The sequence below is a fragment of the Lolium perenne genome, chromosome 1, assembly GCF_019359855.2.
Source record: "Lolium perenne isolate Kyuss_39 chromosome 1, Kyuss_2.0, whole genome shotgun sequence".
Taxonomy (NCBI): domain Eukaryota; kingdom Viridiplantae; phylum Streptophyta; class Magnoliopsida; order Poales; family Poaceae; genus Lolium; species Lolium perenne.
Genome location: NC_067244.2, coordinates 181996122 through 182021472, shown reverse-complemented (window position 1 = coordinate 182021472; position 25351 = coordinate 181996122). Strand labels below are relative to the sequence as shown.

The following is a 25351-nucleotide window of genomic DNA, read 5'->3' as shown; positions in this document are numbered from 1 at the left end:
TGTGCTTAATTGTCGGGTCTTGTGAGCTGCCGAACATGATCAAGATCATCTATCTGTAATGCTATAGGTTCTGTTTGTTGGGATACGATGAATAGAGAATACCATGTTATGTTGATTATCAATCTATTATCTATGTGTTGTTTATGATCTTGCATGCTCTCCGTTATTAGTAGAGGCTCTGGCCAAGTTTTTGCTAGTAACTCCAAGAGGGGGTATTTATGCTCGATAGTGGGTTCATGTCTCCGTGAATCTGGGGGAGTGACAGAAACCTCTAAGGTTATGGATGTGCTATTGCCACTAGGGATAAAACATTGATGCTATGTCCGCAGATGTAGTTATTGATTACATTACGCGCAATACTTAATGCAATTGTCTGTTGTTAGCAACTTAATACTGGAAGGGGTTCGGATGATAACCTGAAGGTGGACTTTTTAGGCATAGATGCATGCTGGATAGCGGTCTATGTACTTTGTCGTAATGCCCAATTAAATCTCACTATACTCATCATAATATGTATGTGCATGGTCATGCCCTCTCTATTTGTCAATTGCCCAACTGTAATTTGTTCACCCAACATGCTATTTATCTTATGGGAGAGACACCTCTAGTGAACTGTGGACCCCGGTCCAATTCTCTATACTGAAATACAATCTACTGCAATTGTTCTACTGTTCTCTGCAAACAATCATCATCCACACTATACATCTAATCCTTTGTTACAGCAAGCCGGTGAGATTGACAACCTCACTGTTTCGTTGGGGCAAAGTACTTTGGTTGTGTTGTGCAGGTTCCACGTTGGCGCCGGAATCCCTGGTGTTGCGCCGCACTACATCTCGCCGCCATCAACCTTCACGTGCTTCTTGGCTCCTACTGGTTCGATAAACCTTGGTTTCTTACTGAGGGAAACTTGCCGCTGTACGCATCACACCTTCCTCTTGGGGTTCCCAACGGACGCGTGTTGAACGAAAAGACATAAGTCAACTACGCGCAGCAAAGGGCAGGTCAGGGGGCCGCACGGGGGCCCCACACACTAGGGCCACGCGGGCCCCCCTTGGGCCGCGCCGCCCTACTGTGGCGGCGCCCCGTGGCCCCACTTCGTTTTCCCTTCGGTCTTCTGGAAGCTTCGTGGAAAAATAGGCCCCTGGGCGTTGATTTCGTCCAATTCCGAGAATATTTCCTTACTAGGTTTTCTGAAACCAAAAACAGCAACTGGCTCTTCGGCATCTCGTTAATAGGTTAGTGCCGGAAAATGCATAAATATGACATAAAGTATGCATAAAACATGTAGGTATCATCAATAATGTGGCATGGAACATAAGAAATTATCGATACGTCGGAGACGTATCACATAGCATCGATGTTTTATCCCTAGTGGCACAACACATCCACAACCTTAGAACTTTCTGTCACTGTCCCAGATTTAATGGAGGCATGAACCCACTATCGAGCATAAATACTCCCTCTTGGAGTTAAGAGTAAAAACTTGGCCAGAGCCTCTACTAATAACGGAGAGCATGCAAGATCATAAACAACACATAGATAATAGATTGATAATCAACATAACATAGTATTCTCTATCCATCGGATCCAAACAAACACAACATATAGCATTACAGATAGATGATCTTGATCATGTTAGGCAGCTCACAAGACCCGACAATGAAGCACATAAGGAGAAGACGACCATCTAGCTACTGCTATGGACCCATAGTTCAGGGGTGAACTACTCACTCATCACTCCGGAGGCGACCATGGCGGTGAAGAGTCCTCCGGGAGATGATTCCCCTCTCCGGCAGGGTGCCGGAGGCGATCTCCTGAATCCCCCGAGATGGGATTGGCGGCGGCGGCGTCTCTGGAACGTTTTCCGTATCGTGGCTCTCAGTACTGGGGGTTTCGCGATGAAGACTATATGTAGGCGGAAGGGCAGGTCAGGGGGCGTCACGGGGGCCCCACACACTAGGGCCGTGCGGGCCCCCCTTGGGCCGCGCAGCCCTACTGTGGCGGCGCCCCGTGGCCCCACTTCGTCTCCTCTTCGGTCTTCTGGAAGCTTCGTGGCAAAATAGGCCCCTGGGCGTTGATTTCGTCCAATTCCGAGAATATTTCCTTACTAGGATTTTTGAAACCAAAAACAGCAGAAAACAGCAACTGGCTCTTCGGCATCTCGTTAATAGGTTAGTGCCGGAAAATGCATAAATATGACATAAAGTATGCATAAAACATGTAGATATCATCAATAATGTGGCATGGAACATAAGAAATTATCGATACGTCGGAGACGTATCACCCACACAACAGGGCCGCGCGGCTAGGGGCTGGGCCGCGCCGCCCTGGCGTGTCGCCGCCTCTTCGCCCCACTTCGTTTCCCTTTCGGACTTCTGGAAGCTTCGTGGAAAAATAAGACCCTGGGCGTTGATTTCGTCCAATTCCGAGAATATTTCCTTACTAGGATTTCTGAAACCAAAAACAGCAGAAAACAGCAACTGGCTCTTCGGCATCTCGTTAATAGGTTAGTGCCGGAAAATGCATAAATATGACATAAAGTGTGTATAAAACATGTGTGTATCATCATAAAACAAGCATGGAACATAAGAAATTATCGATACGTTGGAGACGTATCAGTTACCTAGTCCTTCGACCATGAGATCATGTAAATCACTTATACCGGAAGGGTACTTTGATTACATCAAACGCCACTGCGTAAATGGGTGGTTATAAAGATGGGATTAAGTATTCGGAAAGTGTGAGTTGAGACATATGGATCAAGAGTGGGATTTGTCCATCCCGATGACGGATAGATATACTCTGGGCCCTCTCGGTGGAATGTCGTCTGATTAGCTTGTAAGCATGTGACTGGTTGATACGTCTCCGACGTATCGATAATTTCTTATGTTCCATGCCACATTATTGATGTTATCTACATGTTTTATGCACACTTTATGTCATATTCGTGCATTTTCTGGAACTAACCTATTAACAAGATGCCGAAGTGCCGATTCTGTTTTCTGCTGTTTTTGGTTTCATAAATCCTAGTAACGAAATATTCTCGGAATCGGACGAAATCAACGCCCAGGTTCCTATTTTCACCGGAAGCATCCAGAACACACGAGAAGGACCAGAGGGGGGGCACTGGGCCCCCAGACCATAGGCCGGCGCGGCCCAGGCCCTGGCCGCGCCGCCCTATGGTGTCGTCGCCCCTTCGACCCTCCTGCGCCGCCTCTTCGCCTATTTAAAGCCCCTGGATCGAAAACCCTGAGGCGTTCGACGAAAACCACAGAAACCTTCCAGAGCCGCCGCCATCGCGAGGCCAAGATCTGGGGGACAGGAGTCTCTGTTCCAAAGACGCCGCCGGAGCGGGGAAGTGCCCCCGGAAGGCTTCTCCATCGACACCGCTGCCATCTCCACCGCCATCTTCATCACCGCTGCTGCTCCCATGAGGAGGGAGTAGTTCTCCATCGAGGCTCGGGGCTGTACCGGTAGCTATGTGGTTCATCTCTCTTCCATGTACCTCAATACAATAATCTCATGAGCTGCTTTACATGATTGAGATTCATATGAGTTTTGTATCACTATTCATCTATGTGCTACTCTAGCAATGTTATTAAAGTAGTCCTATTCCTCCTGCACGTGTGTAAAGGTGACAGTGTGTGCACCGTGTTAGTACTTGGTTTATGCTATGATCATGATCTCTTGTAGATTGCGAAGTTAACTATTGCTATGATAATATTGATGTGATCTATTCCTCCTACATATGCATGAAGGTGACAGTGTGCATGCTATGTTAGTACTTGGTTTAGTCTTTTGATCTATCTTACACTATAAGGTTACTTAAATATGAACAAATTGTGGAGCTTGTTAACTCCGGCATTGAGGGTTCGTGTAATCCTACGCAATGCGTTCATCATCCAACAAAAGTGTAGAGTATGCATTTATCTATTCTGTTATGTGATCAATGTTGAGAGTGTCCACTAGTGAAAGTCTAATCCCTAGGCCTTGTTCCTAAATACTGCTGCGTTACTACTGCTTGTTTACTGTTTCACTGTGTTACTACTGCTGCAATACTACCACCATCAACTACACGCCAGCAAGCTATTTTCTGGCACCGTTGCTACTGCTCATACTTATTCATACCACCTGTATTTCACTATCTCTTCGCCGAACTAGTGCACCTATTTGGTGTGTTGGGGACACAAGAGACTTCTTGCTTTGTGGTTGCAGGGTTGCATGAGAGGGATATCTTTGACCTCTTCCTCCCTGAGTTCGATAAACCTTGGGTGATCCACTTAAGGGAAAACTTGCTGCTGTTCTACAAACCTCTGCTCTTGGAGGCCCAACACCTGCCTACAGGAAAGGAGGGGGAACGTAGACATCAAGCACTTTTCTCGCGCCGTTGTCAGAGGAAAGGTAAAAGGCACTCATACTTCGGTTCCAGGTAAAGTACTTTTCTGGCGCCATTGTGTTTGTGCTCGAAGCTATTTCCTTTAGATCCTGCAATTGCATCTTTTTGTTTCTTGTTTACACTAGTAAGGCATAATGCACAATATCTGTGAGCTTTTTATTCTATTTCCTGAGTCAAGACATGAATGGTTTAATGCGAAAATTAAAAAACCCATGGAATCTTATTTGCATGCTAGTAGCAATGATATTAGTATGAACGCTTTGAACACCATTGTTGCTAATGATATGGAAAATTCTAAGCTTGGGGAAGCTGGCTTTGATGAGCATGATCTTTTTAGTCCCCCAAGAATTGAGGAGAAAATTTTCTTTGATGATACTTTGCCTCCTATTTATGATGATTATAATGATAGTAGTCTTTTGTTGCCACCTACTATGGAGAGTGAATTTGATTATGATTACAATATGCCTCCTATATTTGATGATGAGAATAAAAATGATAGCTACTTTGTTGAATTTGCTCCCACTATTACTAATAAAATTGATTATGCCTATGTGGAGAGTAATAATTTTATGCATGAGACTCATGATAAGAATGCTTTATGTGATAGTTATATTGTTGAGTTTGCTAATGTTGCTACTGAAAGTTATTATGAGAGAGGAAAATATGGTTGTAGAAATTTTCATGTTACTAAAACACCTCTCTATGTGCTGAAATTTTTGAAGCTACACTTGTTTTATCTTCCTATGCTTGTTACTTTGCTCTTCATGAACTTGTTTATTTACAAGATTCCTTTGCATAGGAAGCATGTTAGACTTAAATGTGTTTTGAATTTGCCTCTTGATGCTCTCTTTTGCTTCAAATACTATTTCTTATGAGTGCATCATTAAAACTGCTGAGCCCATCTTAATGGCTATAAAGAAAGAACTTCTTGGGAGATAACCCATGTGTTATTTTGCTACAGTACTTTGTTTTATATTTGTGTCTTGGAAGTTGTTTACTACTGTAGCAACCTATCCTTATCTTAGTTTTGTGTTTTGTTGTGCCAAGTAAAGTCTTTGATAGTAAAGTAAGTACTAGATTTGGATTACTGCACAGTTCCAGATTTCTTTGCTGTCACGAATCTGGGTCTACCTCCCTGTAGGTAGCTTAGAAAATTAAGCCAATTTACGTGCATGATCCTCAGATATGTACGCAACTTTCATTCAATTTGGGCATTTTCATTTGAGCAAGTCTGGTGCCATTTTAAAATTCGTCAATACAAACTGTTCTGTTTTGACAGATTCTGCCTTTTATTTCGCATTGCCTCTTTCGCTATGTTGGATGAATTTCTTTGATCCACTAATGTCCAGTAGCATTATGCAATGTCCAGAAGTGTTAAGAATGATTGTGTCACCTCTGAATATGTCAATTTATATTGTGCACTAACCCTCTAATGAGTTGTTTCGAGTTTGGTGTGGAGGAAGTTTTCAAGGATCAAGAGAGGAGTATGATGCAACATGATCAAGGAGAGTGAAAGCTCTAAGCTTGGGGATGCACCCGGTGGTTCACCCCTGCATATATCAAGAAGACTCAAGCGTCTAAGCTTGGGGATGCCCAAGGCATCCCCTTCTTCATCGACAACATTATCAGGTTCCTCCCCTGAAACTATATTTTTATTCCATCACATCTTATGTGCTTTTTCTTGGAGCGTCGGTTTGTTTTTGATTTTTGTTTTGTTTGAATAAAATGGATCCTAGCATTCACTTTATGGGAGAGAGACACGCTCCGCTGTAGCATATGGACAAGTATGTCCTTCGTTTCTACTCATAGTATTCATGGCGAAGTTTCTCCTTCGTTAAATTGTTATATGGTTGGAATTGGAAAATGATACATGTAGTAATTGCTATAAATGTCTTGGGTAATGTGATACTTGGCAATTGTTGTGCTCATGATTAAGCTCTTGCATCATATGCTTTGCACCCATTAATGAAGAAATACATAGAGCATGCTGAAATTTGGTTTGCATATTTGGTTTCTCTAAGGTCTAGATAATTTCTAGTTTTGAGTTTGAACAACAAGGAAGACGGTGTAGAGTCTTATAATGTTTTCAATATGTCTTTTATGTGAGTTTTGCTGCACCGGTTCATCCTTGTGTTTGTTTCAAATAAGCCTTGCTAGCCTAAACCTTGTATCGAGAGGGAATACTTCTCATGCATCCAAATACTTGAGCCAACCACTATGCCATTTGTGTCCACCATACCTACCTACTACATGGTATTTTCCGCCATTCCAAAGTAAATTGCTTGAGTGCTACCTTTAAAATTCCATCATTCACTTTTGCAATATATAGCTCATGGGACAAATAGCTTAAAAACTATTGTGGTATTGAATATGTAATTATGCACTTTATCTCTTATTAAGTTGCTTGTTGTGCGATAACCATGTTCACTGGGGACGCCATCAACTATTCATTGTTGAATTTCATGTGAGTTGCTATGCATGTCCGTCTTGTCTGAAGTAAGAGAGATCTACCACCATATGGTTAAGCATGCATATGTTAGAGAAGAACATTGGGCCGCTAACTAAAGCCATGCTCCATGGTGGAAGTTTCAGTTTTGGACAGCAATCCTCAAATCTCAAATGAGAAAATTATTAATTGTTGGTATATGCTTATGCATAAAAGAGGAGTCCATTATCTGTTGTCTATGTTGTCCCGGTATGGATGTCTAAGTTGAAGAATAATCAATAGCGAGAAATCCAATGCGAGCTTTCTCCTTAGACCTTTGTACAAAGCGGCATAGAGGTACCCCTTTGTGACACTTGGTAAAAACAATGCATTGTGATGATCCGGTAGTCCAAGCTAATTAGGACAAGGTGCGGGCACTATTAGTACGCTATGCATGAGGCTTGCAACTTATAAGATATAATTTACATGATGCATATGCTTTATTACTACCGTTGACAAAATTGTTTCATGTTTTCAAAATCAAAGCTCTAGCACAAATATAGCAATCGATGCTTTTCCTCTATGGAGGACCATTCTTCTACTTTTCAATGTTGAGTCAGTTCACCTATTTCTCTCCACCTCAAGAAGCAAACACTTGTGTGAACTGTGCATTGATTCCTACATACTTGCTTATTGCACTTATTATGTTACTCTATGTTGACAATATCCATGAGATATACATGTTACAAGTTGAAAGCAACCGCTGAAACTTAATCTTCTTTTGTGTTGCTTCAATGCCTTTACTTTGAATTATTGCTTTATGAGTTAACTCTTATGCAAGACTTATTGATGCTTGTCTTGAAGTGCTATTCATGAAAAGTCTTTGCTTTATGATTCAGTTGTTTACTCATGTCATTACCATTGTTTTGATCGCTGCATTCACTACATATGCTTTACAAATAGTATGATCAAGTTTATGATGGCATGTCACTCCGTAAATTATCTGTGTTATCATTTTACCTGCTCGGGACGAGCAGAACTAAGCTTGGGGATGCTGATACGTCTCCGACGTATCGATAATTTCTTGTGTTCCATGCCACATTATTGATGTTATCTACATGTTTTATGCACACTTTATGTCATATTCGTGCATTTTCTCGGAACTAACCTATTAACAAGATGCCGAAGTGCCGCCTCGTTTTCTGCTGTTTTTGGTTTCAGAAATCCTAGTAACGAAATATTCTCGGAATCGGACGAAATCAACGCCTGTGTTCCTATTTTCACCGAAGCATCCGTAACACACGAGAAGGACCAGAGGGGGCACTGGCCCCCGGACCATAGGCCGGCGCGGCCAGGGCCCTGGCCGCGCCGCCCTATGGTGTCGTCGCCCCTTCGACCCTCTGCGCCGCCTCTTCGCCTATTTAAAGCCCCCTGGATCGAAAACCCGAGGCGTTCGACGAAAACCACAGTAAACCTTCCAGAGCCGCCGCCATCGCGAGGCCAAGATCCTGGGGGACAGAGTCTCTGTTCCGGCACGCCGCCGAGCGGGGAAGTGCCCCGGAAGGCTTCTCCATCGACACCGCTGCCATCTCCACCGCCATCTTCATCACCGCTGCTGCTCCCATGAGGAGGGAGTAGTTCTCCATCGAGGCTCGGGGCTGTACCGGTAGCTATGTGGTTCATCTCTCTTCCATGTACCTCAATACAATAATCTCATGAGCTGCTTTACATGATTGAGATTCATATGAGTTTTGTATCACTATTCATCTATGTGCTACTCTAGCAATGTTATTAAAGTAGTCCTATTCCTCCTGCACGTGTGTAAAGGTGACAGTGTGTGCACCGTGTTAGTACTTGGTTTATGCTATGATCATGATCTCTTGTAGATTGCGAAGTTAACTATTGCTATGATAATATTGATGTGATCTATTCCTCCTACATATGCATGAAGGTGACAGTGTGCATGCTATGTTAGTACTTGGTTTAGTCTTTTGATCTATCTTACACTATAAGGTTACTTAAATATGAACAAATTGTGGAGCTTGTTAACTCCGGCATTGAGGGTTCGTGTAATCCTACGCAATGCGTTCATCATCCAACAAAAGTGTAGAGTATGCATTTATCTATTCTGTTATGTGATCAATGTTGAGAGTGTCCACTAGTGAAAGTCTAATCCCTAGGCCTTGTTCCTAAATACTGCTGCGTTACTACTGCTTGTTTACTGTTTCACTGTGTTACTACTGCTGCAATACTACCACCATCAACTACACGCCAGCAAGCTATTTTCTGGCACCGTTGCTACTGCTCATACTTATTCATACCACCTGTATTTCACTATCTCTTCGCCGAACTAGAGCACCTATTTGGTGTGTTGGGGACACAAGAGACTTCTTGCTTTGTGGTTGCAGGGTTGCATGAGAGGGATATCTTTGACCTCTTCCTCCCTGAGTTCGATAAACCTTGGGTGATCCACTTAAGGGAAAACTTGCTGCTGTTCTACAAACCTCTGCTCTTGGAGGCCCAACACTGTCTACAGGAAAGGAGGGGGAACGTAGACATCACTGGTTCACAAGAGATGATATGCCACGGTACAAGTAAAGAGTTCTTGTCGGTAACGAGGTTGAACTAGGTATGGAGATACCGATAATCGAACCTCGGACGAGTAAAGTATCGCGCGACAAAGGGAATTGGTATCGTATGTTAATGGTTCTTTCGATCACGAAGTCATCGTTAAATATGTGGGAGCTATTATGGATCTCCAGGTCCCGCTATTAGTTATTGATTGGAGAAGAGTCTCGATCATGTCCGCATAGTTCTCGAACCGTAGGGTGACACACTTAAGGTTTGATGTCGTTTTAAGTAGATATGGAATATGGAATGGAGCTCGAATGTTGTTCGGACCGGAGAATAAGATTCATATATGGGAAGTCATTTTCCGGGGTTCAGAAAAAGTCCGGTGTTTTGACCGGAGCTTCTAGAAGGTTTTGGAAGGACCAGAATAGTCCGGAATATTGTGGAAGGTTCCAGAAGTGTCCGGGACGACCCGGGCTGTCTAAGATAGTCCGGAGGGTTCCATAATAGGTGTATCCAGGTTTTCCTTAAGGGTTAAGAAGTTTCCCCTAAGGCAGATTCGGATTTAGCAAAAGAGTCCTAGTTCTAGTAGGTTTCGGCTGACAGAAATCTACCGGAACTCTCCCAAACTTTGGGGGAAGGTCTTGGACGACCCAAGGACCTTTTCCACCTATAAAAGGAGAGCAAGGGGAGCCCCAAGGGCTCCACAAGTCGCAGCCCTAGCTCCCCCTCTCCCAAACCCTAGCTACTCCCTCCTCCTTCTTCTCCCGCAGCGCTTACGGCGAAGCCCTGCCGAAGATCTCCACCACCACCGTCACCACGCCGTCGTGCTGGCGGGATTTCGAGGAGGATCTACTACATCCGTTGCCCGCTAGAATAGGGAGAAGGACGTCGTCATCAACACCGTACGTGTGACCGAGTACGGAGGTGCTGCCCGACTGTGGCACCGTCAAGATCTTCTACGCGCTTTCGAAAGCGGCAAGTGATCATCTTCTGCAACAATGAGATCTAATCTCGTAGGCTTTGGAAATCTTCGAGGGTTAGTCTCATGATCTTCTCATTGCTACCATCTTCTAGATTGGATCTTGGCTTGTTATTCGTTCTTGCGGTAGGAATTTTTTTGTTTTCTATGCTACGAATCCCATCAACACCGAGGGCGTCCCCATCGCGCCGCCGCCAAGGCCCCCGTCGTGCCTGCTCCTCTCGCCGCCGGTGACGCTGGCCCTTGCCACGGAAAGGGCCTAGTCACCGAAGGTGGTTTGGGGGTGGAGGTCGCCGGGGATGGTCACCATGGCTGTTGGGGCGGCTTTGGATGGCTCGTCGTCGAGCAGCGCCCAGGGCGACACCCCTGTCGGGGTGGTGGCAGAGATTCTCTCCTGGAGGCGCCATGACTGGAGTGAAGGTGCGAGGCTGGTGGGTGGTGGTGGTGGATACCCTACATCTCGATCTGGGTGTCTCCCAAGCCGCGTGTTGGGCCAGTTCCGATGAAGGATCGACCCTGCTCTGTCGTCTCCTTGCCCGTGCTGGCCTAGCCCTCTAGGTCGCTGGTAGGGTTTGGTGCGGCGGCTTGCAGGTTTCCGGCGGGTGGCGTGGGGCTGCTAGCACGACATGAATAAAGGTGATGGTCCTAGGATCTCTCTCGCGCCAAGATAAAGATCTTCCTTATGCATATCCGTCTGGATTTGGCAAGATGTTGAGTTTCGGAAGTCTCCGCCGGCGAATGTAACAGTCTTCCTTATGCCTGGAGTTCGTTGGATCAGGATGTATTCGGTCTCGCGCATCCATGCTTTTATTCCGACCGTTTGGTTTTAGAGGGAGTGACGCGAAGCTCTATTATGTGGAGATAATTCCTTATTTGGCCCTATCTGAAATTTGCCTTCCTTTTTTGGCCCTGGCAAATTTTTTCTTCCTTTCATGACCCACAAAGTTTGGTTGGTTCCTTATTTGGCCCTCTAGTACAATTTAAACACTAAGATGATCATTTTGTCCCTGCTGCAATATGTGACAAAATTGCACTAAAAAAGCTGTGATATACTGGTTATTAAAAAAAAGACCCCCAACCAGCGCACGATTTTGCCCCTGCTGCAAATTATTTTGGAAAATCTCAAAATTATTCCGGAAATTACTCCAATTTATTTTGTATTTTCACAACTCCAAAAAAATTGATATTAAATAGGCACAAACATAGAGACAATCCGCAGGCACACCAGAAATTTCAGCCCAAAATATATTGTATTTTGGAAGATACAAAAAAGACAAATTTCTGACAGACTATACGTACGCCTATATAATGTCAGATTTTTGTTTTTTCACAGCCCAAAATAAAACGAGTTTCTGCCCGAAACAGTGCACGTACATCCCAAGCATATACATGTATTTTTCAAATAAATTTGAGATTTTATGAAACTCAAAAATTTGCCAACATATTGCAGCAGGGGCAAAATGGTCATCTTAGTGCTTAAATTGTACTAGATGGCCAAACAAGGAACCAACCAAACTTTGTGAGTCATGAAAGGAAAAAAAAAATTACCAGGGCCAAAAAAGGAAGCCAAACTTCACCCAGGGCCAAATAAGAAATTCTCCCTATTATGTGTTGCCAATAGATGACATTCTAGTCAATGGTGAAATCAGAGACGAAGAATATCATGAAGGCCGGATTGAAGGACTAGCAATGGAGACTCGAGTCTCTATGATGGTGAGAGATTTGCTTGGTATTCTAGGTTTCGTAGCAGCAGTATGCAAGTGGGGGTAGCAACACAGGTGAAGTTCAGACTCTTACATTTCAGGGTGAAAATCCAAGGTCTATACTAATTGATTGGGCCTGGTAATAGCCTTGTTGAAGGCATTATTTTAAGTGCGGGAACTATCTTCAGGGTGAAAATCTAAGATCTTTTGATTGAGCGACGACGACGCTTGTGCATTGTTCCTTTCTTGGAGAGGCGTTGCTTGTGGAGAGCTTGGATTTCAAGTGTTATCTTGGTGATGGATTTGGTGGTGGATGTACTGTTGTTGCTAGAGTGAAACACCGTAGCGAGACTTCTCTTTCTTAATTTTTTTTAGCTATGTGTATCCATACTACCATTAAGTTATTACGTTGTTGCAGAGACTAAATATCAATATTAACATTTTTTTTATCAAACTAGTACAAATGCCCGTGCGTTGCAACGGGAACGATACAAAAATATTTGCTTTGGACACACTAATGCGTTGCATATGGAAAAAACTAATTTTTAGACGAAAATCATTTATGACCTAAATTTTTTCAAAAAATCAACTCACATAATCCTAGCATCAGTTTTCCCTTTTATCCTAATCATTATTTTTTGTTATGTTTTTGTTTGAGATGCTCCCATAATTTTTTTGAATTAGCTTTATTTAATTATTTTATACTCTATTTAAATTTATTTCCAAATCTACCTATCACAATCTACGAGAAATTCTCGGATTCACATATATGACTGTAAAAGGTTGAATACACAAGATGAAAAAGATAATAAATAAACAAAAGCACCGATCTACTTAGATCTTACTACAAATCAGCAGCTCAAAAATTAAACGTGCTGCTCCAACCAAAAGTTTTTTTTTTTTGAAGATGTGCTCCAACCAAAAGTTAGCACATATAAAACACTGAAGACTTAACTTACCAATGCAATACCTAAACCCACAGCATGGAGAGCTCCCCAGACCAAAGCAACCACCCATGAGGCTCCCGTTCAATACTGAACAAGTGTGCTACTCACATTGGCGTGGAGTGCTAATAACATGTCAGTTTATGCAGCAATCAAGCTACATAGAAATTTCATCAAATCAGAAAATCTGTCATTCTTTGCAAGTTTTCAGTTCGTCAGAGTGCATTGCCCAACACTGATCTTGTCAAGAAAGCCGTTGGTGGTAAAATCCAGGTCCAGCCGCTTGCAGGAGTGATGAACATTGGTGCACAAAAATTAATGAAATTCATATTCATCGTACACACGAACATACATGACATAAGTACCAATCGTAAGAAACTAAACCCGCCCCAAGGGCAGCAGCAGCGGAGGCTGCATGAAGGTATCCTGCTCTTCATCTCTACAGGTAGAGAAAACTACAGGTGTCTAAGATATACCACGCCGGGCACTCCATCCCACGGGTTTGTAAATCAGGCCGAACACCTGCCTCGCCATCCTTTACCGCCGTTGAGGCCACCTACTCGACCAGGATAATCCCCTTGCGCTAACGCTGCTCCATCCACACAGCCGCCGGCGCATGTCGTGTCAGATCTCCGGTAACGCCGGCCGTCTCCGGTCATACCTCGCGGAATAGGTGCACCAGGAAGGGCGTCTCCCTGATGTGCCGCACGATCTCCACGATCGACTCCCGCATCCTCTCCTCCACCGTCCACCCTCCCCCACCTCCTCTTCGTTGCAGCCATCTTCCCCGGTCAGGGACTCCACCAGCTTATATAGGCTGCATTAGGAAATAAGTGCATACACACAAAATCATATATTGGAAAACCTGCAACCCAAAGCTGTTCACACAGCCAAATAGCAAAGCTAGACACCACAAGTGTTGTTTCAATTGGTGTACATGAAGTAGCATTATATTGTTGTTATCATAGATCATCATCGTGTATTTGAGTTTTCTAAGTGCCCTTTCCATGTTTTTATTATAATAGTATAATACAAAAAGTAAAATAGGTCGGATTATTTTGTACAAATTCCAAGATAATTCCGTAGCATGAAAGGTAAATCTAATTCTTGCTCTTATACTTAGAATTGTTGATATGTATAAGTGGATTACACAACCTACACTGTATTGACGTGTAGACTACATCTATATCAAAATGCAAAAGAAAATATCATCGGGAGGATACACATAGCAATAAATGATTTAAGAAATTTCAATATGAGTGCACTATTAGAGTTCAGTATGAGTTTGCAAAGTTAATTATATCGCAATTCCTTACATTTTTTCATGAAGTGTAGCTTTCAGGAGCAATAATGTTGTCCCGTTGAGGATACAGAAGTAGCAGTACATGAAAACGATATGTAAGATACCGGGAACATCAAGTGCAAAATGTAATAAACAGGAGACATGCATTTCTGTAATCACTGTATTAATGATAAAGAATAATACAGTACCTCAGATATGTACCACATATCCGTAGTCAGAGGTGAAGAGAACCCACCTCTCTGTTCTAGTGTAATAATAGATGGCTCTGAAGATATCTTGCAATTTCATCTAAAACTCTGATAAATAAGCATCAATGGATGATGCTCCAAAACTGAAATAAATCAAACTGAATTTCGCCAGTTTTCACACACGGAAAAGTCATGGACCTATATATACGGCACAATCAAAAGCACTAAATTACTTAACTCAAATTGTATTACCCATGCATGCACCTGATAGTGAACTACTTACTTATTTCACACATAAAAATTCAAGGGCCTATATAGAGCCAGCTATTACATTTTGAAAGATGCCACTAACAGGACACGTAAGGATCATCAAGGATTGTTTGGAAGCATGGCGTTCATTAACCACTTGTCGAACAACAATTACAAAAACATGGCACACATTATTTTCAATTAGTATGTCACATGGAATGTAATTTATGTACTAAATATTAAAGGTTTGGCAAATCACATCCTTATTTCCTATATGTGATAGTAGGTTTGATTACGACATATTTGCAACACTCTTTTGTGATTTACATTGGCTTGAAGTGAGTGGTATCTGACCCATAAGTATAGGGGGTGTATCATAGTATCTTCGATAAGTAAGAATGTCGATCCCAACGAGGAGCAGAAGGTGTTGACAAGCAGTTTCGATGAAGGATTCACTGTAAATGCTCACAGACAAGTATTCAGGGAGTTTTGATGTAACAGTTGAATAAAGTACGAGTAAGTAAAGTGCGAGAGTAACAATTGCAGCGAGTGGCCCAATCCTTTTTAGCACAAAGGACAAGCCGGTTTGTTTACTTATAATGACCAAACGTTCTCGAGGACACACGGGATTTTAGTCTAGTGCTTTCGCTACATACGGCTAAATAATCTTCATTGTTTTGATAAGTGTTGTGTGGGTGAACCTATGCTAACGTACCGCCCTTCCTAGGACTAATACATACTTGTGATTATACCCCTTGCAAGCATCCGCAACTACAAGAAAGTAATTAAGAATAAATCTAACCACAGCCTTAAACTCTGAGATCCTGCTATCCCTCCTGCATCGATATACCAACGGGGGTTTAGGTTTCTGTCACTCCGGCAACCCCGCAATTAGCAAACGAATACAAGATGCATTCCCCTATGCCCATAAAGGTGAAGTGTCATGTAGTCGACGTTCACATGACACCACTAGAAGAATAACACCACAACTTAAATATCATAACATTGAATATTACTCAACCATAGTTCACTACTAACATTTAGACTTCACCCATGTCCTCAAGAACTAAACGAACTACTCACGAGACATCATATGGAACATGATCAGAGGTGATATGATGATGAATAACAATCTGAACATAAACCTTGGTCCAACGGTTTCACTCAATAGCATCAATAACAAGTAGAAATCAATACCGGGAGAGTTTCCCCTATCAAACAATCAAGATCAAACCCAAATTGCTACGGCGGTGACGATGTCCAGCGGTGGAGACGGCGGTGATGATGGTGGAGATGATGATGATGGTGATGGAGATGATGTCCAGCTCGATGACGGTGACGATAGCGTCGATTTCCCCCTCCGGGAGGGAATTTCCCCGGCGGATCTCAGCCCGCCGGAGAGCTCTTTTCTCTCTGGTGTTCTCCGCCCCGCAGAGGCGGCTGTAACTCTTCGCGAGGTACCCTCTGTGGCTTTTCCGTCTCGAGGTTTTAGGTCAAGGGGGCTTAAATAGGCGAAGAGGCGGCGTCAGAAGGTCAACGAGGCGACGACACCATAGGGCGGCGTGGGCCACCCCCAGGCCGCGCCGGCCTATGGTCTGGTGGGCCTGTGGCCCTCCTCTGGCGACTCTCGGGTGTTCTGGATGCTTCCGGGGATTCTAAGATCTTCGGCGTTGATTTCGTCCGATTCCGAGAATATTTCGTTACTAGGATTTCTGAAACCAAAAACAGCAGAAAACAGCAACTGGCCCTTCGGCATCTCGTCAATACGTTAGTTCCGGAAAACGCATAATAATGACATAAAGTATGCATAAAACATGTATATATCATCAATAATGTGGCATGGAACATAAGAAATTATCGATACGTCGGAGACGTATCAGTATCCCTTCCTAGTTGGCTTATTAATTCTTCCTCTCTTAACTTCAAATCCGCATATGTTTTTTTCCCTCTTAAGTTTACTGTGTGCCATCTACATAAAGAAAGAAACCAACATGTGTTCTCTACATTGCAGTTCTAGAGTAATAGCAACTGATTTGAGTAGTTAGGAAAAAGTCCCTAAAATAGCATGTAGCAACTGATTTTGAGTTATAAACAAAAGAATAACTTTCTGACAATAGCATGTACATATCATGAAGATATTTTAACTTTAGACCACTGTTGTGCTCCCTGTGAATAACGGGAAACAATAGCATGGTATTAAAATCCTTGCAGCGCCCGTCACTTAACTTGCCAAACGTCTTGCAACACAAGAGCAGCCACACATGAGCAGTTTCACATCACAAATTCACAATGCAAGACCTGTAGAATGAAAAGGCTCACCACTCCGTTCATGCCTATGATTGTTGTGCTATCTGTTACCTTGCTGTATTTTATCTTGCTTGCGTCCAGATTGTTCTAGGAGAGGACGGGAAACTGCTGCTTGAAGCAGAGTTCGACGTCATGAAGCCTGCTCGCCACAAATTCTTGTCCAACTCTACCAGGTCCTTAGTAGGAAACGACTTCATTCCCACAAATATAGAGCTCAACCAAACTGATTGCTCAAAAATCGGATGGTGGACTACTTACTAACATGGATTTCTGTATATAGAAGAAGAAATGCTTACTAAATTTATAGCTAACTGCAGAAAAACTTGACATTTGAATGACATTTCCCTAAAACAAGAGCTATTTACTTATAAAGCTTAAAGATAACAAATGTGCCATGTGAATTATCAAGTTCATAATTGCACAGTAAAGGAGCTATATTGTGTTGTTTACTCCCTGTCTCAGAGGTAATAGATGTACAAGAAACTTCAGGTTCAGCATCACGTGAGTATATCAACAGAAAGATCAACCTATGCATTATTTGCCTGCTCGCATATGAGCGTCCCACCTCATTTTTTCTATTGTCACCTTACAAAGAAAAATGATTGCATTTATGTGCTACTACTATAATCCTGGCAACTCCTGCTACTAACCAACTTAATAAATAGTACGCACACCATGCAGAGACATAACAAAACTTAGGACCGCCCTAATTCTGTCATTGGTATTGAAGATGCTGGACCTATGATTCGAACATGAAGATGATGAATAAATATGATGGAGCGTAAAATCAAAAACACTATAAAAAAAAGTAAACAAGCATGTGCAAGGACCATATATCAAGGTAAAATTTTATCTCACCCCAATATTAAGTAAAGAATGCAAGCAATCTTTAGTTTGTAGCTGCTGAATCAGTAATTTCAGAAGACAAAATCCTTGATTCTAATGTAGTGAGCAGTCAACTTCAGTGATTACATCAAATTATCAAATAGTCCATTGAAAGGGCCAACACGATTTAGATCTCAGGCCAAACAAACAAAAATTTAAGTAGAACTTTTAGTCTTTTAGAATATATCAGCTTAAGTACCTATGGCTGATACAAATTATCCCTAGCACAAAGTGGAAGTAAGCTGCAGGTATGAAACAACATACAAATCATCGTTGAGCGAATACACTCCATGTTCGAATAAATAAACCACAATACTCATTTCTTTTCCCAAATTGGTGTCTCTAACTCTATAAATCTGAGCAAGATCAAAAGGCAAAATTCTATGTCAAGCAACAAAGGGCTCTTACGCTTTCGCAATTGACAAAAGTGTGTGTCCAAAATCTATGTACAAATCAATCTTGACATCCTGGAAAAGCAAACATTGGGAAGATAAGGAGGATCAGAGGAATAATGGTACCTGGTGATACACTACCCCGTCAGCTTCCGTTGACCGCTGGTGGCGAGTAGGGGGGCGCGTGTGGAGGAAAGGTATACGCTCTGAACCATGAAACCTGCATTGTACAAACAAACAAAAAAAGAGCTTCATAAACTTAACTTACAAGTTCTGATATATTCACTACATCGATATAGCCAATCTAGTAAGGTGATTGTAGGTGCTGCACCTGAGTGCTACCTCTACACATCTAGACAATCTACCAAGATAGCTGGCTTGTATGTGTGTGAGTGCGCGCTACGTTAATCTAGCGGGCTAGCTTGTAGATGCATGTTTCACAAGACAAAAGCACACATCTCCCTTTTTTGAAGAAAATAATACTAAGAGCATCCCCAAAAAGGTTAAAGATAGATCGGTTCAATTGAGGTGAGAGCACTGCAGTTCTGAAATATGCAATGCACCTCTGTAGTAACTAGTAAGACACATGTTTCCACACTGACCAGATATCTTACTCATGTAAGCAGTATATAAAGTACATGTTTAATGCATTTTTTAGATAAAAGCACATGCTTTCACAAACCAGATAGCCTGCTCATGTAAACAACCATTGAAGTATTTACAAAACCAGATATTTCTTGGAGCTATACAGAGAATTCACATAGGTTGATCTATGTATATTGCAAAAGGAGAAGCAAAGAGGAAACAAGTAATCAGTAACTATCAAGTAAGAACAGCTCAAAAAAAAAACTATCAAGTAAGAAGCTGACGCTAGTCAGGAAATGGTTCCCGTACCTGTAACCAAAGCTGAAAGGCTTGTACAGTTTGGATCATAAGAACAAATCTCTCATGCAACGAGGAGTCCATCAAAGATTAGCTATCTCAATTTTGACCTTCTGCACACAAACACCACCTATTTTATTTAAAATATGTCTTAATGCAAAGCTTGTTCCCCAAGCTCAGCAGTTCGCGGCTTCGCGCGCGCGCACGCCAAGTTTCCAGACTTCACATACCTCGAGATCGTGACGTTCCAGCAGAAGATGTCCTTGTGGACCGTTTCATCAAACACGCTACGTGCAGAGGCTATGCTGCCGCACGAGAAGTAGGTCTGAATGAGGCTTGTGGAGACGTACGGGTAGGACGAGGGAATGGAGCTGCGGGATGAGGGTGCCACCTGCCACGTAGATGGGGGATCCGGGCGACGGCGTTGAGGGATACGGAGGGCGTGGGGGCGGAGCAGGAGACGGAGAGAGGTGCGCGGAGAGGAGGCGCGCGTCGTGGTGGCCGCCGCGGGGGAGGAGGAAGGCACGGGGGAGGAGGAAGGCGCAGGTGAGGAGGGAGAAAGCGCGGTGGAGCGCCAGGGGCAGAGGGGCGGCGGCGGCATGCGGGGAGTTTCAGCCGCGGGGCTTAGTTGGGCTTGACCCAGTTAGTTGGACGTGCAGGGCGAGTGAGGAAGAACGACCAAACTTGACGTATTGGCAGAATAAGGAACATGTTCCTTCTTTTTAAATAGTGTAGAAACAATAAAAGAAAATAATTTGTAGCGGACACCCAAGGCAGGCAGCCTCTGGTATCAATTTCCAAGAAAGCAGAGCATGAAACGAAATCGAACTTTGGTTCAGCAGTCAGCAGTCAGCAGTGAGATCATAGGTCACCCTTTGCGGGGCCTAGATCACCAAGAAGCAAAGGCCCAAAAAGTGTCTGGAGCCTTCTCCCCAGCACTCGGAAGCGAACAGATTCGAGCGTCCGTCTTCCTGCTCTTCTTTCTCGCGTCGTTTCGTTGCTGCCGCCCGAGTCCCCCTCCTCCGTCGCCTCGTTTACAAATTCCAATCCCACCTTCCAAGCACTACTCACCCATCAGCGCAACCTGAGCAATATGGCTAGCCCGCAGTGCTGCGCGAACCCGCCATCGCTGAACCCTGCCGGCGGGGAGGGCAAGGTCGTCGACAGCTTCGGCGGGATCAAGGCCTACGTTGCCGGCGCCCAAGAGTCCAAGGCCGCCGTCGTCCTCATCGCCGATGTCTTCGGTTTCTCCCCTCGCTCAAACCTCTTTTCTTCTTTCTTCAAGTTCCTTTGCTAGCTGAGGATAATAACGACTAACGCCACCTTCCCGTCTTCTGTTTGCAGGGTTTGAAGCGCCGATTCTGAGGTATACATTTCTGTGCTATACTGATGTTATGATTATTACAATTTCGACTGATATCTTTTGGTCTAGCAACAACATAGTAGTCCTCTCCATAGTCAGGTCATGTCCGTAGTGACTTGTGACGGTATTGCTTCCGTGCGGTTGTTGTCAGGCCATGCGTGTCGTTGAAAACTTTGGTCCACAGCCGCCATCTTTAATAGAGTTACGTGCCGTGAGAAAGACGGTCCTCGCCACAAGGAAAAATGACATGCGAAATTGCTAATTGGAGTCTAACTGTTCCCACATGCTTTAGGAAAATGGATTATTGCAATTTTCAACGCAATTTTGGAGTGAGATTTTAGCACGGCTGTTAAATCTTGAATTGTTACTAATTCCCTTTTACGGTGGACTACGCGCACTTTGATGTGTTTTCTTTATGGCAAAGACCCCCTCAAGGGCTATTTGAAGTACTAGTACTTCAGTTTATCAGAACCATCAAGTAAGACTGCTCATAGTGGAAGTAACATAGCTAGTAACATCACACATCTCAAAGCATTTTGATGACATGGCATGCTAATAAATGAAGAAAGAGAGTGAGGTGGTAACTAGTTATGTTACCATAACATCACACATCTCAAGGCAAGATGAGTCTACAGCATAATAAATAATATAATGCATGACACCACATATAAGTTACTACCCACTATGAAGGTAGTAACCTAGACTAGTAATATGACATATGTTACTAGTCTAAGTTACTTCCCACTATGACCAGCCTAACAGCTATGAATGAGTTCTGATGTAAATACCTATCTCGTGAAGGAAGATAGCCGATAAAGTTGCTTCGTCCGGATACTTTGTCGTGGTGCCAGACTTGTTACATGGGGATCCATATGTACCTGAAGACGCTGATAGAACAATACAAGTGTGGCTAAAGGAGCATAACCCGGTTCGTTTTCTCCTGATTCTTTGAAACATTGTTTCTTTTTGTTAATGTTCAATTCGCCTTGTTTCAGTTTATGTTTAACGGAGTGATGAGATTTTGCCCGCCTTAGTATTTTGACTCAGACTATGTTAACCAGAGTAACCAAGGTTAAGGAAGTGATGGTAAAACTAATAGATAGAAACCTAACAACATGTAATGTCAGCATGAGATGACTTTGTAGGAACATGTAGGATATTACCTGTCTATTTGTTCTCCTTCTCTTCCACCACAGTAGTCAAGCTCTCTTGTGTAAGAAGGATAGCCCACTTAGCTGATCGAGGTTTGAGTCTCCTCATCGCCTAAGAATGAAATCTGGGTGGAGCCCCCCTCCGGTTTAACCTTTACTTTCTTTCGCCAAAGTTCCGAGTGCTATTTGTGATTTTACTTCGCTCTGAAAGTAATGTGAAGTGGATACTTATTTTTGTTTAATATAAACTAATATTTTTTCTTTACAAAGATCAAGGCATTTGAACTGGCAAAACCAGTTATTGCTGCTCTAAAGGAACAAGGAGTGTCTAGTGTTGGGGCTGCAGGTTATTGCTGGGGTGGTAAGCACTGTTGCGTTTTTCACATCTTGACCCAAATTTTAAGCTTTAGCCTGCTAAGAATTGTGCTTCTTCTCTACACATATCAGCAAAGGTTGTAGCAGAGTTAGCGAAAGCTAATGAGATCCAGGCAGCTGTTATGTCACATCCTTCTTTTGTTACCGTTGATGATATCAAAGGTAAATCTCTTCCTTCAGAACTCCAGATACACACTTAACATTGTTCCATTTGTAAGGCTTCTAATTCTTGCACTGCGAGATGTGCTATCTTTCAGAGGTTAAATGCCCCATCGCTGTACTTGGAGCTGAAATTGACAGAACGTCCCCACCAGAATTGGTCAAACAGTTCGAGCAGGTTCTATCCTCTAATTCAGAGGTAAGTTCTCATTTCGCGCCCTGAAATTGGAGTCAACCATGATGTACTCAAGGTATAGAATATGTGATATAACTAAGGCTAAACTAAGTCATGAATGATCAAATTTGAAACTGGCTCTATCAAACAGTATCTTGTCAGAGTATTGTTTGATTGTTCTGGAATTATTACTTGTTTCTATTTTCTACCCAAGTTCTGTAATCAACCTTTTGACATGAGAGGAACTGTCAATCATTTTGTTATAAACAACTAGACTTAACACCTGGAAGTCAATAGTTTAATTTGGGCCCCTGGACTGAATGTTTTAGATTTATAAGCAAGTATTATTATCAATCTATATATCCTGTGTCTTGTAAAATGGAACTAGGAAGCTATTTTTACATTATATTCATCAACTCACCAGAAAGTGGCAAAATTATAATGATATAAACAGAAGAAGACGTACTATTTTGGGGAAAAAATCAGCAAGTATTACGTTAGAATGTCAATAAACTGGGGACACATATTATCGGTAGGACCATAGGAGATTGTTCGGAACTGGAGCTCGAATCTTTCGTCCTAATATTATGTATTTGGCTCTGCAGATTGGCTCCTTTGTTAAGATTTTTCCTGGGGTTTCCCATGGATGGGCTGTCAGATACGATAGCGATGACGCAGCTGCTGTGAAGAACGCCGAGGAAGCCCTGAAGGACATGACTGACTGGTTTAACAAGAACCTCAAGTGAACCTGAAGTAGTCGCCCTCCATTAATAATAAGCCATTCTCACTCTTTGCCAGCCATCGTGCAAGAATTAATCCTGGGTTTATGGTATGGTATTTGCCCTGCATCTTTGTCTGGCGCTGGTGTGCTGGTATTGGTATGCATGTGATTGGTCGTTTGGGGTTCTGTTTGTGCTGAACACTGTACCGTGCTCGCTTAAATAAAATTTGACATTTGTCTCTATATAACTTTCCTGGTGATTATGTTCTTTTTTCGTGATCACAGTGATTGGCTTCAACTGCACCCAAATAAGTAAACTATTTTTTTCTTTTAGAAGTAAGACTACCAAGATGTTTTACCTAGATGCTAGAGCATAGTGAGAGGAGAAACTAAATGAGACTCACGACGGCGCGACCTGTGTAAATTAGACGAGGAGAGCGTGGCGGCGTAATTATAATCTTCCCGGACGGTTCTCGTGTGGGGTGGCACGACCCATGCACCGATATGATCTCGGACGCACTGCTCGCCGTGACGTCTACATAATGGTGTCTACGTGTCAGCCTTGTCATATGTGTGGTGTGGCGGTAGATGTCCTTAGACGATGCACAATGTAAGATGTTGTTAGAAAAATAAAATGGTAATAACATTCGGAATGCATGAACTTGTCCCACCGGTTGCAGTTTGGTGCAAATTGCGGTGGAGAGAATGGTCAAAATCAGCCTAATTGGTAGGCCACGTCGTCAAGTGCAGTCATGCGGAGTGCACGTGAGGTTCGCTTGGTTCTAGAACTTTGCATTTAGGACCTGCAGTTGGGTTGTAAGAAATAAAACAGTTCGACAGGAAATATAGGACAAACAACAGCTGGACTGAATTCCTGTGAAATTATGGCAAGCATAAACAATTGACCGGATATGAACTCCCAGATCCAATATTGATTCAGTGTGGACACAATTTCATCAAGATTTTGATTGTGTGCATCTAGATCATCACAAAAAAGAAGGTGATGTGCACTCCTAGGTCCAATATTGTGCCCTTCACGTAATCTTGTTGTTCCCCTGCCCTTGCTAGTATCAGCATCAGCAGTGCCCTTGCTCTTGGTTGCTCCTCTGCCCCTGCCAGTTGGTTCTTGATCAGTAGCAGCTCCTCTTGAAACATATACTCAAACAACACAGTGAAGAGAACTAAATAGGTGCCATACTTGCTGGACATTCTCGGCAGGGATAACGATGGAAATGAAATAGTTAAGATGAAAATAGGCTACAAATACAGAGAACAAGCCATCTATCCGATTCCCATAAAATCCTACCACTATTGGCCCTGCTCAAACATGACAAATCACACGCCTTCTTTTCTAAAGCACATGGAATACTACCTAGCATCACACCCAACAAGAAAATCAACATTAAATCTTCATATGCACGGATTGATCACCTGGACAGAAAATCCCCCAAAAATCCGAAAAAAGCATAGGATCGCGCCTTCGGGGACTCACCGCATATGGGGCCGAGATCGCCAATTATCCATCAACATCGTATCGATCATCGGCGATAGCAACAACGCCAGCTCTCCGCGAACATGATGACTTATACGAACAAAAAGAGGAGCGGACAGAGCTAAATGCAATAAACCAGCGGTGTCGGAGCCCCACCCGAGTCACAACGTGAGTTACACCTGACCCCACTTGACGACGTAGCAGGACGCGCACGCTGGAGTTCATCGATTTTGACCGCTTTCCACCAATCTGCATCAACCTGACCGAACCATTTTCAACTTGATGCACCAATTTACACATGGGGGACAAGTTCTTCATGCACTCCCAACGTTAGTACCTAAAAAATAAACTTGTTTTTAAGCACTGACTAACACTTATGTATAGTAGACTTATGCCTAACTAGATAATTTTCCTGTAAAAATAAGCACCGGTGTTTAAGGAAAAAAAGTTAATTTACTTTTGTAACCACCCCCACTAAGTACTTTACAGTGCCGGCCCACCGCGCGCCTCGCGTGGGGTCTGAAATCGGGAGCTGCTATATGCCGACCGGGTCGGTAGGTACGGGGCGCCGCACACCCCTCCGACCCGGCGGCTGTAACTGGGCCGCGGCCCATTAGGTAACCTCCTTTTCTTTTTCGTTTTCTTATTTTTTTTCCTTTTTCTGTTTATAGTTTTATTTTTAAAAACT

The 25351-nt window shown here is 43.0% G+C and overlaps 1 protein-coding gene across 1 annotated transcript; it reads left to right on the top strand.

Annotated features, from left to right (window-relative positions):
- The first annotated feature begins 20123 nt into the window (after positions 1–20123).
- LOC127324048 (endo-1,3;1,4-beta-D-glucanase) lies at positions 20124–23419 on the top strand. The gene is made up of 7 exons (XM_051352147.2): positions 20124–20471; positions 20572–20593; positions 21392–21518; positions 22012–22102; positions 22189–22278; positions 22374–22474; positions 23056–23419. The coding sequence occupies exons 1-7, from the start codon at positions 20321–20323 to the stop codon at positions 23194–23196; spliced, it is 723 nt and encodes a 240-aa protein (XP_051208107.1). The 5' UTR covers positions 20124–20320; the 3' UTR covers positions 23197–23419.
- Positions 23420–25351: the final 1932 nt, after the last annotated feature.

Bases quoted from the DNA above. Each gene is read 5' to 3' on its own strand.
- LOC127324048 (XM_051352147.2), top strand. From the start codon at position 20,321: ATGGCTAGCCCGCAGTGCTGCGCGAACCCGCCATCGCTGAACCCTGCC. The intron at 20,594-21,391 runs GTATACATTTCT...TATCTCGTGAAG, and splicing joins TTTGAAGCGCCGATTCTGAG to GAAGATAGCCGATAAAGTTG. The intron at 21,519-22,011 runs GTTCGTTTTCTC...TTCTTTACAAAG, and splicing joins GGCTAAAGGAGCATAACCCG to ATCAAGGCATTTGAACTGGC.